Here is an 18,434-nt window from a genome sequence, read left to right as displayed (position 1 = left end):
AGCTCATAGCGGGTTAGGGCTTGATCCTTATATAATCAGCTATCTTACATAATCCACTACCCGCTTTGTTTACAATCACGTGTTAAACAACGCGCCTAGGCGTGTTTGGACTACACGGACATCAAGAGGGGAATGCGACAGGCTTCATCTGAGCTCTCTCCCGCCACGCCCTTTAACTAAACCATGCTTGGATGATTGTTTGATACTCCGTGGGTGCCGCCATCATGTCCTCTCGACCCGATTCTGCGGCCACGCGCCCGCGCTCTCGTCGCTCCATTGCTCATGTGCCGCGATCTAAGATGACGTCTGGACTGGATAAAGAAAATGCGACAACAGATATCGGCGCAGCGCCGCCATTCGGGGCCAACAGCAAATCTATCACGAGGGACAAGAAGTCCCGAAGTAAGAGTTTAGGTCCTGGTGGTCTTGATGCTCTGCAGAATTCAAATGGCAATCGTCGCAAGGTAGCTACAATCTATTCCTCCCCACTTATTCTGGCATTGAATAACATGGATTAAAATTTCTTTCAGTCGACGGCCTCTTTCCCCCTGAAATCCATTCTAAAGCCCACTGTACCTGTCTCACCGGTGCGCAATATCCCATCCTTCGAGGAAACCCGCCGTCGCACCCCAGCTCGAGATGCACCTAGCCAAAAAGCCAATGCCGATACTCAAAACCAAGAAGGCCTTTTGATTGATTTTGCGACCCCATCTCAACCTCCTGTCTCAGACGCCGATGACACCTCTAACCCTTTTGATACCTTTAATGCGACATCGGCCATTCGTGATGAAATGGCTGCAACCAAAGAACGTGACGACAAGGAACGCAAGGAACGTGAACGCCAGAACATTTTGGAGAAACGCGAGGCGCGACGGAAGTCAATGGGTTTGTTCTGGTCTTACGAGCGTGTAGAGGGAAAATACTAAAATTGTTCTACTAGCAAATCGCCGTGTATCGTTCGCACCTGAAGCTACTCTCCATACGTGGAATGTCGTTGAAATTCCCGATGACTCAACCTCATCATCTGCTGCAAATTCGACCAGGCGTGCCTCTTCAATTGCCGGCGCCCAGGGCGAGCACCCTCGGCCCTCTCCAGAAAAAGTAGCTCCCTCTTCTCCCGATGGAGATGCGGAGTCCGAATTTGGCTTCTCGCCAGTTCGGCAACAGGACCTCGAACTGATAAGAGGTCAATCTATGTCGTCTAGGGAAGATGAAGGTGGCGCAGGCCTTTCCTCAAGTCCTTTTAGCGGAAGCTCGGTCTCTGGAAGCGAAGATACAGGGGCGCATAGTTTGGCTGGTGAGGACGACGATGACCATTCCTCGGAGTCCGATGATGGATTTGACGCTGAGAGTACCGCCATGAGTATGGACGATATGACTTCCCGCTCCGCAGCAACCATGCAGTCGGACGCAACCGCTAGTTCTAGCTCTAGTGCCAAACTCAACGAGGCACTACGCCAAGCTGCAAGAGAGGCCGGGACGCAGCTTCTTGATGATGGAAATGGAGATATGTCCATGGAAATTGCAGATGAAGAAATCACAGGTGCTTTCCAGCCTTGGATCAAAAAAGGTCAAAGCTTCGACTGGGACGATATCAGCTCTCGGCTTGATCAGGAGAATGTTGATCCGGCCAAGGCCGGGTCCGGCGGACAGTATGCAGAGTCAGAAGGAGACCAAGATGAAGAACTCAGCATGGATGTTACAAATGCTATTGGGCGCATTTTGGGCAATGGTCGTCGACAAAGCGCCGCCCCTCGCAAATCCCTTGGCCAGGAAACAACCTACGACGATCAAACAATGGAAATGACTACCATGGTTGGAGGCATTGCGCAAGGAACCCCTGCTCAATTCAACGAAGATGACACCAATGAGGATGAAGAAATGACCATGGAGTTCACTGCAGCTGTTGGTGGTCTTTTGAATAGATGGCCATCTCAAAATCTACAAGATCCTGAACAGCAGAATTCATCCACCCCAAAGTCTGATCGTATGGACTCCGAGCAAGACAATGACTCTGATGGGGGTATGGAAATGGAAATGACAGGCGCTGTTGGTGGTATTCTACCGCCTGGGCTCCAAACTCAAGACAGGGACCAAGCAAAGATGCTTATGGAACTCGAGACAGAGTCAGGACAACTTGGTAGTTCTCCTTTCCAAGAGAATGTTCGACAATCACCGGTAAAATCTCCAGCAAAGTCTCCCCTCTCACACGTTGCCGCCGTGGCCTCTGAGAGTGGTAGCCCTAGTCTGGCAAGTATTCGATCCCGACCATCGCGACGTAGCTCTATAGCTGGAACGAGTACGCCAGGGACTCCAAAGTCAGCAAAACGCACTCCATCAAATAAGCCATCGACACCTCCTAAACAGTCAACGCCTCAGGTAAAGCCTACTACACCGGGCAAGACCCCTCCGTCCGCCAATGTTAGCTTTCGAAGCGCTTCGCCGAAGAAACTGTTTCGGCCTGAACTTCAGCAGTCTGCGGAAAGACGCAAATCTCTTCGCCAAAGCATATTTGAACAGAATATGGCGACTGGACAGTCAACTCCTCGTATCGTCTTGCAACCACGAGAGGGCCGTCGCTCCTCAGGGCTTGGGATCGATAAGGAGGGGCTTGGATCTCCTCGCGTAGCTGCGATACTAGACGAGCGTCCCTCGCTCGGTGAAAGCACCCCACAATTTACTCCCCAGCAGCCGTCGCGAGGCGGCGTGCGCTTTGAGGATCCATTGAAAATGCAAGAGGATGAAGAACGAGATCGCGAGCAGGAAGAGATGAGGGAAGATGGTCATATCCCTGTATCTAAATATGGAGATGGCGATGTGACCTCCAACCTAAGGGATATGATTTCAAGCATGAGCCCCAAGAAGAGCAAGCTGGGCAACCGAAAGAGTCTGCATGTTGGTGCGGCTCTTGGCATCCTAGGCAAACGTCCTCTCGAGCTTGATATGGACGATGAGGAGACGGAAAACTCTCCCAAGAGACTTCGTGGCCGAGAGGTCAGTCCAGTCAAAGGCGTGAGGCTGCCAGCACCAATAGCTAGCGATGAGAGAAACCGCCGGTCGATCCGGTCTCCCATTCGGAGAGCTCGCAGCTCTTCGCCACTTAAAGGCAGCACTACCCCTACTTCAATTTCAGAGCTTCAAACCCCCACCAAGACTGGAGCAACTCCCATCAAAGTGGGAGTCGATGCCTTACATATTGCTTCTGATCCTCAGCAACCGGAAGAGGAAGAGGTCTCGACTCAAGGTCAAAACACAGACTTCGAACCCATTCAACTTCAAGATTTCTTAAACATGACTAATATTCATTTTATGGAACTCACGACAACAAAGAGACGGCACACAACTGCCCCTGGAAGTGCTAAAAAGAGGCTGTCGTCCAGAAGATCGAGCGAGATCGTTCCCAAGGCAGGCACGATCACCTTTGATGATTGTGTGGCCGCTGGATTCTGCACAGTCCCCATGCTTGAACTTTACCAGCACTCCTGTCGTGAATTGAAGTCTTATATCTCTGAAGGTCGGCAGGTGATTCGGTCCATTGAAGCAGAAACCTACACTGAGAATCCCCCTCTTTTCCAGGAGTATGTCACAGCCCCTCCCGACATTCGCGTCATTATGGACAATCAGTTCCGAAATGTCAAGACCCACGCACGATTACTCAGTAAAGCCACGTGGTATGAGTGGCGCATGAAGCTTCTTGAGGGTCTGATGCAAGGTCTCCATCGCCATGTCGATGATATGAAGGCCGATGACGAATTGTTGTCCAAGCGTGAAGAACTTCTCGGAAGCACCGTACCTTCGCTCGTGGAGAAGAATGCCTTACTAGAGGATGAAGCAAACAGCCTACAGCGATTGGTGGAAGAGATGGAAAGCTGCGACCAGGATGAGCTACGGAAAGCACGTGAGAAGCTGTCCAACGTTGAAGACGAGATTGAAGTCAAGAAACGGGAACTCCAGCAGCTGCAGAATGAGGTTCACGAGAAGACTGTGTCGATTGAAGCTGGCACAGAAATGCGTGAAGAATACATGGCTCAATTTCAGGAGGCCGAGCGAGTTAAAGAAGAATGCCGTGGGTGGAGTGCTCGAGATATCAGTGACCTTAAAGGTAAGATTGGTTCACTGAAATATGGCTTATCGAAGTCTTGTCTGACTGAAAATAGCTTCCGTTCACCAGATAGAGCGCCAGACCGGATGGTCTATCATCGCTGCATCAACACCGACAGAATCTAGTGATCCCATGTTGACTATGTCATACCGAAGCCAGCTACAAATCAAGTTCCACCCCGGAGCATTCGCCACCAAGAATTCAACCACCACCGAGAAGGCTAACCTCCCTCTTGAGTTGATCTTTACCAAGAACAAGGCTATATCTCCCATCGCATCATTGGTCCTGCAATCAATGCAGCAGCATCTAGCTACGGTGCAGCAATTTAATGTTGCGCCGAAACATCTTCTCCGCTTCATATCTACCGCATGGGACCGCACTCTTGGCCTTGAAAACGAGGCCCGTATGCTGGAATTCTGTGGTGTAACGCGTCTCACCCTTTCCGATCCAAGAAGCAACCTCTTTCTCCGCGCCCGTTGTACACTCCTCGGCAATGCCGCTATTCCATCTACACCAGGCAGCAAAGGTGCCGCGGCAAAGTACGGCGGGGCTAAGCGGATTGACGTTGATTTCATTGTGCGCACGCGCGTTAACCTGAAGGATGACTCGCAGAGTATTGGAAGCTTGGATTTCGACATGGATGTTATTGCGACCAAAGTCTATGGCTTCGGCTCTGGTAACAAGGCCGGTTTACCAGACAAGGAGATGCAAAGTATTCTAGGCAAGGGGCTTGACAGTGGAGAGGCAGGAGCTCTTGGAAACGGAGTTTGGTGCAAGGCGGTCCAGAAGCTTACAGGGTCTGTGTTTTAAGATCATTTTAGTGGGTGTTTTGTTTCTTTTCTCTTGATACCTCGGTTTATTAAAGGCGCTTGATGATCAGTGGAATAGGTATGGGGCAAAGGAGTTTATGTGTACCGGATACCTTTTTATACTACCCCGATGACTATGGCGAGCATTTACCATTTCAATGAATATCCCTTCTTCGGAATTGTACTTCCATAGATCTCTGAAGCACGGTGTTCGTCAAGAGTAACACCATTCAAATGTACCTTAGGAGCTCTAGGATTTGACTTCAAAGTCTAATTCATCCAATCCATTTCAACCAAATACCAAAAATGCATAATCATGTCGCTCATATTACACCCTATGCATGCTCCAAGCCCTCAAAAGCAACGCGCCACGGCTCCATCATTCCGTCATTTTGTAAAAGAATATTACAGATTCGCAAAAGGGTCGTCGACACAATGACGAGGGAATATTCTGCTCAGCGGAGGTAATTATTCAGGTAGTCTAGAACATACCCATAAACCCATTCGAAAAACCAAACTGAGCGGGATCCTGATCCCCTTGGTTTTGATTTGGATAGTGACCAGGCCCTTGGCTCTGACTTTGATCCTGCAATTCTGTCGGCATAAAGTTATACCCCATAGTCTGAGTCCCATAGCCCATAAAGCCAGTAGGATCGTTCTCGAAGTTATTGTTCACTGCCTCCGGATCCAACGGTCCATTTAGGAAAGAGTCCGCGTTGTAGATTGGCATGGAGGGCTGCTGCATGGAACTTCCTATGCTCTCGGAGCGAAAGAGGCCTGCCCATAGATTTTCACCGAATTCCCAGTCTGCTGTTAAGGGAACTTGCCATGATTCAGGGATCATGGTTCCTGTGCCGTTGCTACTGGCTTGGGAGTAGGGACTCTGGATGTTTTCGTGCGGGGATGTTGCTGTTGATGCGGTGTGATCTTGTCCTAGTTGCCAGGATGGATAGTTGTTTGCAAATGCCGGTTCTGTGCCTGGTCTGTTGAGATCTTGTATACCGAGTCCAGCGGGAAAGGTTGTTTGGTGGTGGGGATTGGTTGTCGTACGGAAATCATTGGTGTCGTCTGGACTCATAGGGACGACGTATCCGGACGAATTAACCGGCGGGAAACCTTCGATGGTTTCGGGAATACTGAGATCTAACTTGTTTGATTGGTTCGCGTCTGATGAGTTTGAAATGGAAGGAGCAGTTGCTTGGAATTGATAAGCAGCTGGGTTGAGGTTGGTGGAGGGTCGATTGGTTGGAGCTCGGTGGCGCAGTCTCGGGTGTGATGCTCGGGAGCGTTGTCTCCTTATTCCTGAGGGTTGATCTTCGTTGTCTTCGTCATCGAGGCTCCGAGTCCGTTTCTCGTCTCTATCGACAGCCAGTCTTGCGATGCGTTCCAACGTGGCACTCATTTGAGTCATGAAGCCTGCATAGCTTGCTGGGCCATCACCAGATACAAGGGTTGCAAAGAACGTCGCTGCCATATTGAGAGACTTAAGATCTTCCTTCACCTCTGGACTGCGAGTATCTCGAAGAATATTGGAGAATATAGTAGCTGTTGAGAGGAAGACATAGTATAATAAAGACCTGGGGGTTATGTTAGAATGCAGCAAAGTCGAAGAAGATATAGGTACTGACCAGAGCCAGGCGATGTCACCCCAAGGCATGTTATTCACCAGTCTCAAAGTATCTCGTGCGGCTGTCACGCAAATGACGGCTGATTTTGAGGCTGATGCTTTGCTGAGGGACACCAGCTCTTCCGAATCCCCCTCACGACGCGTTATTAAGAAGTTCAGAAGAAGGGGAATCCGATGAATCATGATCAAGGCATTATAGTAGACGAAGTGGAGGCCAACGGAGGCAAAGCCAAACAAAAAGTCACTTTCGGCGCCCTTCAACCTTGGTACTTCAGCGAAAGGATAGTCTTTTTTCCACAGCTCGAGTTCAGCACTGAGCTCTTTGACGGTTTCATAGATCTCCTCGGGCTCCTTGAGCAGGGACTTGGCAGAGTACAGCCGGCAATAAATCCGACTTTTGATAAGACACATGCGACAAAGCTGGCAGAAAAAGTGAATATTCGGGGCCACTTCGGGGTCATTATCATCTTCTGTCAATTGTGGGAGAGGAACATCAAAATCATCAGGGTGTTGAGATGGTGCATTTCCAGCCCTCAGGCATGTGCTAAACAGGGAAGGCGTTAGCGTATATGCATGAGTCAGGATGAATCAATTACCTTTGGTCGACCGTAAAAGCCACCCAGAACACACGTCGCCTTTGCTCTTGCTGGGCAGGGCTCAAATCTGGTCTTGGAATATTCCGATGAAGTCCCATTCTCTGGCATGACCGCATTGCCGCCGTCATGAATGGTAGTGCATATTGGGTGCCAGAATTACCCCGAAGAAAGAAGCCCTTTCAATGATAACTCGTCAGATATAGAGCGGCGGAGGAAATAATTTAAAAAAACATACCATACTGATCAAAGCCTGCACACTTAATAGATCCGTGCGCCGCAGTGCCAGCTCTGTGAAAACAGACATGGCATTCTTAAAGTATAAGCGGGCCTTTTCTCGGTCTTTCTCCGGTTTCAGGCTATTGGAGAATCGGTACTCATAAGCCAAACATATTACGATGTTGATACTGGCCCATCGAGCAGCATCATCACATGTCTGTTGTGTATACTGCCATTCGACCATCTTCATGAACGAAGCTTCATGGTAGATTGGGAATAAACGATTTGCGGTTCGAAAGAAGTCCTTGATAAGAGAAAACACCTCGGATCTTGGCGGAAGTGGTTTATAGACTCGAGAGGCAAATAGATCATGAAAAACATCTGGACGCCATTCGTTCCACGGATCATCATGGGTTGAGCGAGTAGATACAATGCTCATGAAACTGGTATCCCCAGTTTTGTTCTTGATCCACTCAATTCCACTCCGTGATAAAATAGAGAGTGAACTGCAGCGGCCTGGCATATGTAGTCAGCGGCATATAAAACAATGCAGCCACAGCTTGAAGGGGGATGCGTACCGAAGTATCTAGAGTCTTCACTTTCATGGGTCTTGAAGAGGGGGGGTAAGTGCGAAGTCGCCACCACTAGAAAAGCGCGCAACCTCTGAGACTTCAGAGAGATCTGATACACGGCCAGACGAAGTTGGACGGTCATTATTCTCCCAATATTCATCTTCATCTTCATACTGATCATCGTCCTCGTCCTCTGAACGGGCATCTTGACCAATATCGCTCTCGTGCAAGACACCAGCCGCCACCAGTAAGGCTTCAACCCTCTCCAAACGATCTTTTAAGGACTCAACATACTGATCACTACTAGAATGATGTCAGTTGAGCTTGTTTGAGAAACAAAAAATAATTTTTAATCATTAAAAAAAAAAAAAAACGCAGGCCGCGAATATAAAATAGGGTTGTGGCGAAAATACCTTTGCGTTTCATTATCATTCTCTTGCGGCTGTGGCTGCGGCTGTTGTTGCGAAGGAAATACACACTTGGTCTTACGTCGAATGCATTGGAGACAGACCATTTGAGGCCCTTCGACCTCACATTTGGTCTTTTTCCGGTAACACATATCACAGGCCTGACCCCCCAAAATTAGCATTGCCGTACCTAAAAAGACCGCGGGTCTCCCCGGCAAGGAGCAACATACCCTCTGGCTTCGTCTCCGAGCACCAGACACCCCGTTGGACGTGGAACGGTTGTTGGGCATTCTGGTGGAGTCGGCATTCATTGCACCGCGGGGATTTATGCCAGCCGGCCGGCGCATTGCGTTGTGCATTTCCCCCAAAACGGAGTGTCATCCGCGGGAGTCATGCCAAGGCCGTTTGGCTTTTTGGTATATTAGCAGATGCCCCTGCTGATTTGTGCGGAGGCTTTTCTGCTTTTAGCGCGAACACTTGGACCCTTAGATATTCGAAAGGAATGGATTGATGGTGGGAGATGTCGTTGGGTCGGAGTCTCGGCATCTCCGAATTCCGGGCGGGATTTTTTTGTGTGCTGGGGTTCTCTGGGGTACTTGGGTGGAACCTTGACCCTTTGCTTGATAACGTGGGGTTTACTTGTACTTTTAATGTACTCCCTTCGCTTTTCTTCTTGGTATACTTCTTGCAGAAATTTTGTATTTTGTCATATGAGGACCCTGAAAATAAAATATGTCACCTGGAACTGCTTAAGACCAACCACATTCTTTCCGGATGTTTGTTCAACGTAGTCCACGGGTCATGTAGACCTGCACGCCAGGGCTTCATGATGTGCAACTGGAGCAGGTTCTGGAGCATAGAAATGGGAAGGTTGATAAGAGACATGGAGCTAATAGTACCAGTACAGATAACCTTGGAAAGCAGAGACCATCTATTGAGCTTACATGTTGCTATCACCAGCTTCAAAAGCGCCACCCAGGGGGACGCTGACAAATGACCCCGCACCGTTGATGGATATATATTTACGAGTAGCGCGATATAAGGCTCGCAGTTAACCTCTGTCAACGCATGTCCGACAAAATGCGCGCCATCACTGTTGGGATCGTCTCCATCGGAGATATGGGTTTGGGGATGGCAAGACTGCTCAAGGCCCATGGGTACCGGGTGATCACGGTCGCAGAAGGAAGGAGGTACGGTATATATTCCTAAGGGTCTTTCATGGTCACATGTCAGTGATTTTATGCAAACACTAATACTTGGCTACAGTGAGCATACCCTGGCGCGAATCACGGCAGCCGAAATAGAGGCGTTGCCATCTGACCAGGAACTAGTGGTCCAGGCGGACTACATATTATCCATTGTGCCTCCCCTGAGCGCACAGCTCACCGCGGAACGTATTGCAGGTGCTGTGAAACAGCCGGATACAGTGACAAAACGAGAGGCGCTCGAGGAGGTGAACAACCGGCCGAGTCGCAGCCCACTCTATTACCTCGAGCTCAATGCAACGCCCGCCCGATTGGCGGAGGAGTTGGCAGCAATCTTTAAAACTGAGGCAGACGCGGCCACATCAATCGGGCCATCGGCTCGGTGCCACTTCCTCGATGGCGGAATCATTGGGGGCCCGCCCTCACAAAGTACGGACGGAAAGTGGAAGAAACCCAGCGTGGTGCTTTCGGGTGCGGTGGACCTGCCCTCCACATGGGCAGCGCTCGCTGACGTCTTGAACATGAAGCTTGTCTCCGAGCGGATTGGCGCGGCGTCTACTCTAAAGCTGTCCTTTGCGGCGCTGACCAAAGGTCTTACGGCGCTGTCGATCCTATCTTTCTCCACTGCGCAGCGCGAGGATCTCTTGCCCGAATTGCTGAAGCATCTCGAGCAGTACTCACCGCACACGGCTGCGCTGGCTCAGTCCGGTGTTATTGGCATGAGTCCTAAGGCCTACCGATGGGTGGATGAGATGCGCGGTATTGGGGAAGCCTTTGACCGTGAGGGCGCATGGGATGGTGTCGGTAGCAGTGTGTATGGAGGCTTTGCTGAAATCTACCGAAGCGTGGCCGAAGATACCATTCTTGGCCAAGAGCGAGTCGAGGCGCGGCAGCACGGGAAGACCGTGGAGGATGCCGCCACGATCATAGCGAGACGTCAGCATCAATAAAAAATCGGGAATCACGACATCGGACCTATGTCATAGGTCCCTGGGAAGGAAAGAAAAAAAAAAAAAAAAAAAAACACCACGACGACGATCTTGCCCGACAGCGAATATCATCCAAATACGGAGTAAGGATAGAGAGGTTAGAGCCAGACCTCGGGACAATGGGGCCAGAGCTAGACATAAGTTCAAATTGATTGATGAAATGCAATAAAATTGGAGACAAGCAATACACCAAATGGAGACGGGACGGCTTGCCAAGCTTCGGGTGTAATTACACTCGTAACGGTAATTTAGTCCGCGTCATCGCACGCTTAAGAGTGGAGTCCCCTCCAACTTCCGCGACCCCGTCACAATTCACGGAGCGGAGACTAGATGGATGTTCCTAGTCCCTTCTGAATTGTTGAGCGAATGACTCCTGCTTGGACCCATGAGAAATCTCGAAAAAAAAACTTAGTAAACCTGGGGATCTAAGATCATATAATTCTTAATTTCACATACTTCCTCTTCTTCCATGTGATATACCTCTCACTTATAGACCACGTTCCTTCCCGTCCAGAGCGGTGAAGCGGGCGTTGGACCGACGAACCAGAATCCGCGATCACGACATTTCTCCATTCTATCAGATCATCGACTAGTTGATCTCGAGGCTTGAAGCTCTTGTCTTCCCACCCCCTTGTTCCCCCCCTCCCTCCGTGACGCCCCCTTTTTTTTCTGATTTTTCACGGGTATTCTAATCCTTTGATTCGTGATCATCGACGTGGCGCGGTATGCGACGTCCCCATCTTGGTGTTAGGTGATCGTGGCCGAGCTTTGCCCCAATTCTCTCTATCCCCGTGTATTGGTCTTGTCATTCCGTACAGGACTTGCTTATTCCGGGATCGTCCCCTCTCTTTCATCTGATCTGGGGTTACCGTGGTCAACACGATTGGAACTGGGAAACTTCCAATCCACAACCACTCACGTTCTCACCTGTTCCACCCCCCTCCCTCCTCTTGGGTAAGTGCCCTAAACGCAAAAAGACCACACGCCATCGTTAAGATCTTTGGGTTCTGGTTCTTTTTTGACTTTTGGGCCTGTTTTGCTTCTTTTTTTGGTCTTTTTGTTTTTTCCCTATTTCTACATTGCATACCCCTCAACCTCCTTCTTTCCTTCAACATGCCTGAAGAGCATCTTCTTCCACCTGGCACTGGTCCTGCATTTGACAAGATCGAAAATTTCAACTTCTTGTTTAATCGGCACGACCCATCAGCCTCGGTCAAAGCTCGACAATATTCTCTGGACACTGACACCGGGCTGGTCCCGTTTGGCAACGTGAACATGGATTACGATCAAACTGAAGGCATGGGCGGTTTATCCGTTAGCTCTTACGATAGCATAGACGATGACCGCTCATCTCTGGATCTCCGGGGTTATCCCTATCATGGTATGTACAAAAAAGAATTTCATTTCAAGCTTTGACTTTGTTGCGAGAGGTTGCATCTGTTGCGCCATCATCCTGCGCTGTGGTTCGTGTTTTCTGGGTTATGGCTTGGCCTGGGAGGGGCCCGGGGGAGATTGAATGTGCCACTTCCCCTTTTGCAGTTTTGATGAGTTTTCATTTGAATCCCATTTGCCCGTATTTCATCTCATGTCCGGAGTTCCGTGGAGGGACCATTCTTGGCCCCCAGCTGATCTGGCGGTGTCGTGGTGCCTCTCCCGGCTCCTCCCCTGCCAACATCAAATTCGCCATTCCCCAGATTTCATGCCTCATTTTTGAGTTCAAAAGCTCGTGCCCACCATGCTATGCAGCTCCAGGAACATCTGGGCTGTTGCGGAGTGATCTATCTCATTTCAGGAATGAGATCATCGTGCTCCCCCTAGAGGCCCCTCAGCCCAGCTCAATAGCGAGCACGCAATCCCGCATGAAAATGAGTGCACAGCCATGGCTGCCTGGCTTAGCCGGGGCTTAACTTGCACATCATCTCCCCCTCCCCCTCTTATGTGAACCCTGGATCTTATTTGATGCAAATAATGATCGTGTGCATGGTCCGGGCGGCTCCCTGGATAGGGTCGCGGATCTCTCTCTCCCCAGCTTACGGATGAACCTCTCCACTATATTGAACTTTAGTCTTCACCAAGACCAGTGCTTACTCCATTCTTCAGTTCCCACTGGTGACAAGTCCATCAATTACTCTGTCCCCGACCATATGATGCCGTACTCGGCTCATTCCATCTACCCGCCTGTCCCCTTTGCGCCCGACGAGCTCGGCCACGCTCCGGGGAACATGACTCCATCGGACGTCTCATCGTCCATCTCCCCGCCCAATGGCCAGATGGGCAACACCAAATACAGCACCTCTATCCCTGGGGACCGCATTGCTGCGGCCCTCGGCCAGGAGGAAGGTGTACGCTATGCTGCCGAAGAGGACCGGCGCCGCCGCAACACGGCCGCCAGTGCTCGCTTCCGCATGAAGAAAAAGCAGCGCGAGCAGGTTCTCGAGCGTACTGTCCGTGAAACCACTGAGAAGAATGCCTCCCTCGAGGCTCGTGTGGCTCAACTTGAGATGGAGAATCGTTGGTTGAAGAATCTTTTGACCGAAAAGCATGAGGCCACGGCCCGGATGCCGCCGCCGCCTCTGGATAGTGGTGCTTTAGAACCCAAAGCAGCTGCTGGCCGGGGTCAAAAACATATCCAGCCCAAGAAGAAGGGCGTGGGCACAGATGAGTAAACACTGAACTGAGGTTTTGTGTTCATCTTTGTTCTTTTGCCTATCTACTTTCTTCATGTATCATTTCTTGATTCCGCGGTCATCGTCGATTCTCGGAAGATAACGCTGGTGTTTGCTTCCTATTTTCTTATTACTGCTTATTGGATTTGAGTTTTGTCTCTTCGGCCTCTCTACATCCCATTATTTATCAAAAATGGATCAGAGTGCCAGGGAAGAGACAATCTCCCATGACGATGTCACGACCTTACTCTCTTATTCTCGTTCTCCGCGACTCGGACCTTCCCTTCCGACCGTGGCTTCTGCGATTCTTAGGGATGGTCTCTACTTCTGCACTTTCCCTTTTGAAGACGGTCGTTCATTATCTCTATCGTCCGATTCTCCCACCTGGAGTTTTCTCCACCTCTACTGCCCTCTCCCTAGATCCTATATTACTACCTCTTTTTCTCTTCCCCAGCCTTTACTATGCTGGTATATCTTTTCTATATGATATGATTTGATCATCTTTGTCCGAAACGATGTGTCGCTCTCTCTGACCCCTCGGTCGGACATAGGGACGGGAGACGAGACGTTGTGGGTGTGATGTGGTGTTGTGTGAATCGCAAGTTGCCCTTGGGGGCTGGGCTTTCTTGGAAGGGGGTTGGGTTTAATTTGTGCTCTTTGTTTTTTTTTGGGAATTTGTACGGGCTGCACTTTTCATTATTTTGTTCTTACATTTGGGTTTGAATTTGCTATTGGCATGCATATACAAGAGGTACAGACAGACCTTCGTTGCTTGGACCGGAATCAAGAGTCCTCACATTTTTCTCCTCATATATTACTATCACCGTAGATTACTCGCCACCTAAATCCGTCCGGTTTCAAGATGGTACTGTTGCGTATTGTACATTGTACCCATCGGCATACATACACATGTGCACACTAGTATCGTTTACATAATGTAGGTCCACAATATGATATTACCATCCCAAATCAACTAGACACTACAATTTACACAAAACAAATTCATAAAGCACAATTCCATTAACACCTAGTGAATTACCCAGCTCCGATCCTCCTAGCAGGTCGAAGACCAACAGAAACACTAAAAGCCTAGCACAAGATGGTATTACATTAGGCAAAGCACCAAGGCAGAAAAACATAACACAAGAAAAGAAAAATACCCGTGCGTATTTCCAGTCGTGAATGTTCATGCCCCAAGACAAGGGGGAAAAGTTCAAAAATAAAAAACTGGAGAAACAGGGTCTTTGACCCACACCAGGGTGGACGGGCAGAACAAGCACGACCCACGGGTACAGTATCACGACATAAGGCAGGGTCATCATGTGAATGAAAAGGGTACATAGGCGAGGGATTCGAGATCCGAGCTGCAGCCATTGCGTGACCGGTTCATACTATTTATGTGAGGGTGTCATCGGGCATTGCAGTCAGAATGCCCGGATAGGCATTACTGGGCTGGATTTTTTGACGCTGTATGCCCGAGATGCCGATCACGACATAGTTGATTGATCACGCGAGTGGAATGAGTGTGAGGTTGTGAGACACCGCAGAGGTGTCGAAGGTGCCGAGAAAGTTGGAGAGAAAAAAGAAGAAACAAAAGAAAAGGATACTGGTATCTTTAACTTTTTCTCCCTTAAGCGGCGATAGGCTCCCGCTCCTCCTCACGGCCACGAACCTCACCCTCCAAAGTGCTGACGCCATCCTCGCCGTCCTCGTAGTTGGGGTGCTGGTCGGCAGGCAACCAGGAGTCACGGTCTCCGGCCATAGGGGCATCCTGCTGGGAGAGATCGATACCCTCACGGTTCTTGATGTTGTTACGGTGGCGCTGAGAGAGGGTACGCGAGCGCTGGGACAGACTCGACTTGACAACGGCCTTGGAGTTGACCCAGTTGCCGAGGGCATCCTCGCAGTCCTGGATGATGGCCCTGCTAGCGTCGTACCCATCGTAGGCCTGGCGGGTCTCGCCGGGAGTCACGGGGGTATCATCGATCAGGTCGAGGAGGTGCTTTCCGTAGCCGGCGACGATGGCGACCTTCTCGCAGTGCTCGCGGAGGGCATCGAACTGGTACTGGAATGCGGCCTTGACCTTCTCACGGGTGATGTTGGACAGCTGGGCCTCGGCGACCAGGGACTCGGCTTCGGCACGGACAAGCTCCTGCTCCAAAACGACGATGCGGGGGGAGTTAGGGTCCTTGTACTTGAGCTTGGCGATCTCGTCGGTGATCTTCTGCTTGCCTATGTGGAGAGTTAGTTCCGATTGTTTTCTTCGGGGCCCGGTTGGGCTCGAGGGGGCTGGGGGTTCTTACGGTCTCGGCTGGGCTGCACGGAGGCCTCGATGTTACGGATACTCTTAATGGTGACACGGTACTGGTCGTAGCGGTCGACGAACATGTCCTCCAGCTCACCGATCTCGTAGATCAGGACACCGAGCTTATCCGTGACATCCGAGACGTCCTCGTCGCAGGCCTCACCCCAGAGGGAGAGTTGTTGCTAATCAATATTAGCTGTGATACTCGGTACAATTTGGACTAGAGTGCCAGCAATGGCGCACATACCGCGACCTCCATACGCTCTCGTGCGACGAGCTCCATGCTGCGCATGGCGTTCTTCTCCATCTTGACTAGCTGAGACAGCTTGCGCGCAAGGTCGGGGCCGAAAGCACCGGCGGCATTTTTACGGAAAGCATGGCCTAGTGATGGAATTGTTAGCCACTGGTGTTGCTGAATCGTATTCTCGCCGAAGTCGATGGCGCAGTCTCTGGAGCTTTGGGAGCTCTTGCTCTCCCGGGGCGGTCGGGAAGTGCCCGATCAGGCAGCTTCAGCTTCACGCCCCCAATTCCCCAGACACCACACGATCGCCAACGATCCGAAATGCCAACTTTTTTCACTCACCCAAGCCACCCTTTCCGAGCCAACGGTTCGACTTGGTAGTCGACATTGGTGGGGGAGGGTTCTCGACCTGCGAGGCGGTCGGGGCGCGCGTCTGGCGCATAGAATAGGTGCGATGCATAGTGACGGAAGTTGTAGGTCAGGTAATCCGGGGAGTGGAAGGAAGGTGATTTGGTTTAAAGAGTAGAGTTGTACCTGCAGAACAAGAAAGTTAGAAAAGAAAAAAAATCAACGTGCCTTACGACCTTGCGCAGTAGTGACGTGTGGTAAATGAGAAAGAGGGGCTCACCACGGGATGTGACGGAAGCTGTACTGCAACCGGAGGAGAAACAGGTGTTAGATTTTTTTCCTAGGACCTTTGCAGAGATATAAAAGAGAAAAGCGAAGCTGTGAAGGTGACGTCGACACTTGGCGAGCTTAACCCGATTGGGGATGGAAATGGAGAGTTCGTGTCGAAAACGAGGTTTAAAGGTTTACGGGGATTGCATAAAAATGAAGTGCAAACCGGACTACGCAGATCGAGGCCGAGCTAATGCCCCTAATACCTGCACTAAAGCGTGTCCCAGGCAACTCAATTGGGCGCTAACGCCCCAGAGATCCAATAGCGCTGATTCTGCTGGAGCGCGGTTTTGGTTGCATTTTTGGTGTTCGATCGCCGACGTCATCGTCCCCCGTCTGATGTCATGGACCTCCTATGTACCTGTCAAAACTTCCCATGGAATCACAGCGTTGCATTGGTTGGGTCAGAATTCGCTTGAGAGAGGCACAAGGTACTTCGTACCTCGAGTCATCGAGTCCAAGGGTTCCCGAAGATCGGTGGGGAGCCTGGTATGCGAGAACACTGCTTATTTGGCGGATCGGTGGGGGAAAAGCAGATCCGTTCCCAAGACCCAGAAACCTCCGACGCTAAACACAGCATTAGACCGTCTGTTGAACACCTGGGGAAACACCTGGTGACTGCAAGGAGATGTGTCTTGATCGTCATGACGCGTCTATCTCAGTCTTCCTATTTTGAATAAGCTTTGGGTCCTGTGGCCCTGTTGTCCTGTTGATTCTCCCAGCCACATCTCCAAAGTGGGGACCGATGAAGAATGTGGCGTTTTTGAGTCTCAATTGTCTCACATGCTTTCTAGAATCTCGATGGAGCTAGCGGCAGTTTTTTTTGGATTGAGCTGTGAACTGTTTTCTTCGAGATAGGGGCTGGGCCACTATATCAACCTCTTGGTCAGGATCTGCGATGTGTGACCCGCGTTTGGACTGAAAGACAACTGTGGAGAGGTTTATGCTGCTCCAGTGCTCCGTGATCGAACACATCAATGTCCAGCCATTGGCTGTATTTTTGCAGCTTATTGATTATCTTGCTGTGATCTCCAGAGCTTTAATTGAATCTGTAAATCTTAGCCCATAATTTACAAATACATCATTTCTCATCAAAAGGCTGGGTCCAACCTGAGGTCGTCTCAGCTGGCGCTGGCGCACACCATTTTGGCTCTTGAACAGAACAAGTAGACTGCTCGTGGTGTCTAGCTTCCTTGGTAATCAACCCCAACATTTGTGGCTGAAATCGGCGTTTCGGAGTGGAAACCTAACCGCTCTCAAGAAGGTGGCAACGGTCGCTCCTACAGTCGATATTCAGCGAACCACATCTGACATCGACCTCTATCTATGAGTATTGGCTTCACGCGGAGGAACGCGCTCAGTCAATACTCAAAATCCCTAGCAATCTTACAAAAAGCCGTTTCGATTCAGATTTCTCGAAATAAAAACGATTGACACCAGGCTACTCGTCATCCCCCTAACAGAAGTGGTCAGATGTTCACCAACGATTTCATCGTAGGATAGGTTTATCTTTCCTGTAATAATACACTGCTGTTACATATTGCGTGGCTGCAGGGTGAAGAAGCAGATGCTGCTGGTGCAAGCATTTGATATCCGCCCGAGTGAGAATGACGAACGTGGGCCCCCGGCTGGTCCAAAGAAGGCACAGCCACATATTCAAAAGAAGCCTTGATCCGCCCACTTACCCATGCTGACAACAAGTATAAAATGCCCCCGAGGCCTTGTAAAATCCAAGTAGGATAGCCAAGAAAGTACGTAGTATACTCCATGGTACGTAAAATCCTTCGAAGGCAGGTAATTTACCTGGGACCATAGATTTATACACTAGTATAAGTACGCAACTGGAAGCAAGTATCTGGATATTTTCCCTCTGCACTAGATAAACATACATCGGGAAAGGGAAGTGCACATGTAGCATTTTTCTGTTATGATAGGCATTGGAATTAACGGACTAAGATATTCAAGGGTCAGCTCTTTGACCCGCAATAACAGCACCATCAATATTGGTAGTTGTCCAGGGT

The 18,434-nt window shown here is 50.1% G+C and overlaps 5 protein-coding genes across 5 annotated transcripts; 3 read left to right on the top strand and 2 right to left on the bottom strand.

Annotated features, from left to right (window-relative positions):
* Positions 1-224: 224 nt before the first annotated feature.
* N7503_011481 (kinetochore-microtubule binding complex subunit SPC105) lies at positions 225-4,912 on the top strand (the record flags this gene model as incomplete). Its single annotated transcript, XM_057071027.1, has 4 exons — positions 225-464; positions 531-885; positions 941-4,102; positions 4,158-4,912. 4 exons carry the CDS (start codon positions 225-227, stop codon positions 4,910-4,912), a joined length of 4,512 nt encoding a protein of 1,503 aa, XP_056917638.1.
* A 480-nt stretch (positions 4,913-5,392) lies between these two features.
* On the bottom strand, positions 5,393-8,676 carry N7503_011480 (transcription factor domain-containing protein; the record flags this gene model as incomplete). The annotated part of the gene is made up of 8 exons (XM_057071026.1): positions 5,393-6,488; positions 6,540-7,082; positions 7,135-7,310; positions 7,370-7,866; positions 7,929-7,959; positions 8,012-8,225; positions 8,336-8,490; positions 8,560-8,676. The coding sequence occupies 8 exons, from the start codon at positions 8,674-8,676 to the stop codon at positions 5,393-5,395; spliced, it is 2,829 nt and encodes a 942-aa protein (XP_056917637.1).
* Positions 8,677-9,397: 721 nt separating this feature from the next.
* Positions 9,398-10,484, top strand: N7503_011479 (Dehydrogenase multihelical; the record flags this gene model as incomplete). Its single annotated transcript, XM_057071025.1, has 2 exons — positions 9,398-9,519; positions 9,596-10,484. 2 exons carry the CDS (start codon positions 9,398-9,400, stop codon positions 10,482-10,484), a joined length of 1,011 nt encoding a protein of 336 aa, XP_056917636.1.
* Positions 10,485-11,636: 1,152 nt separating this feature from the next.
* N7503_011478 (bZIP transcription factor) lies at positions 11,637-13,189 on the top strand (the record flags this gene model as incomplete). The annotated part of the gene is made up of 2 exons (XM_057071024.1): positions 11,637-11,904; positions 12,624-13,189. 2 exons carry the CDS (start codon positions 11,637-11,639, stop codon positions 13,187-13,189), a joined length of 834 nt encoding a protein of 277 aa, XP_056917635.1.
* A 1,630-nt stretch (positions 13,190-14,819) lies between these two features.
* On the bottom strand, positions 14,820-16,195 carry N7503_011477 (Eisosome component PIL1/LSP1 family protein; the record flags this gene model as incomplete). The annotated part of the gene is made up of 4 exons (XM_057071023.1): positions 14,820-15,421; positions 15,493-15,676; positions 15,742-15,875; positions 16,078-16,195. 4 exons carry the CDS (start codon positions 16,193-16,195, stop codon positions 14,820-14,822), a joined length of 1,038 nt encoding a protein of 345 aa, XP_056917634.1.
* Between the last annotated feature and the right edge of the window lie 2,239 nt (positions 16,196-18,434).

The sequence above is a fragment of the Penicillium pulvis genome (genome assembly GCF_028828015.1).
Source record: "Penicillium pulvis strain IBT 33274 chromosome Unknown scaffold_8_segment0_segment0, whole genome shotgun sequence".
In the NCBI taxonomy this organism is placed as follows: Eukaryota; Fungi; Ascomycota; class Eurotiomycetes; order Eurotiales; family Aspergillaceae; genus Penicillium; species Penicillium pulvis.
Note: the sequence above shows the minus strand (reverse complement) of the source record. Positions and strands in the feature narration are given on the sequence as shown.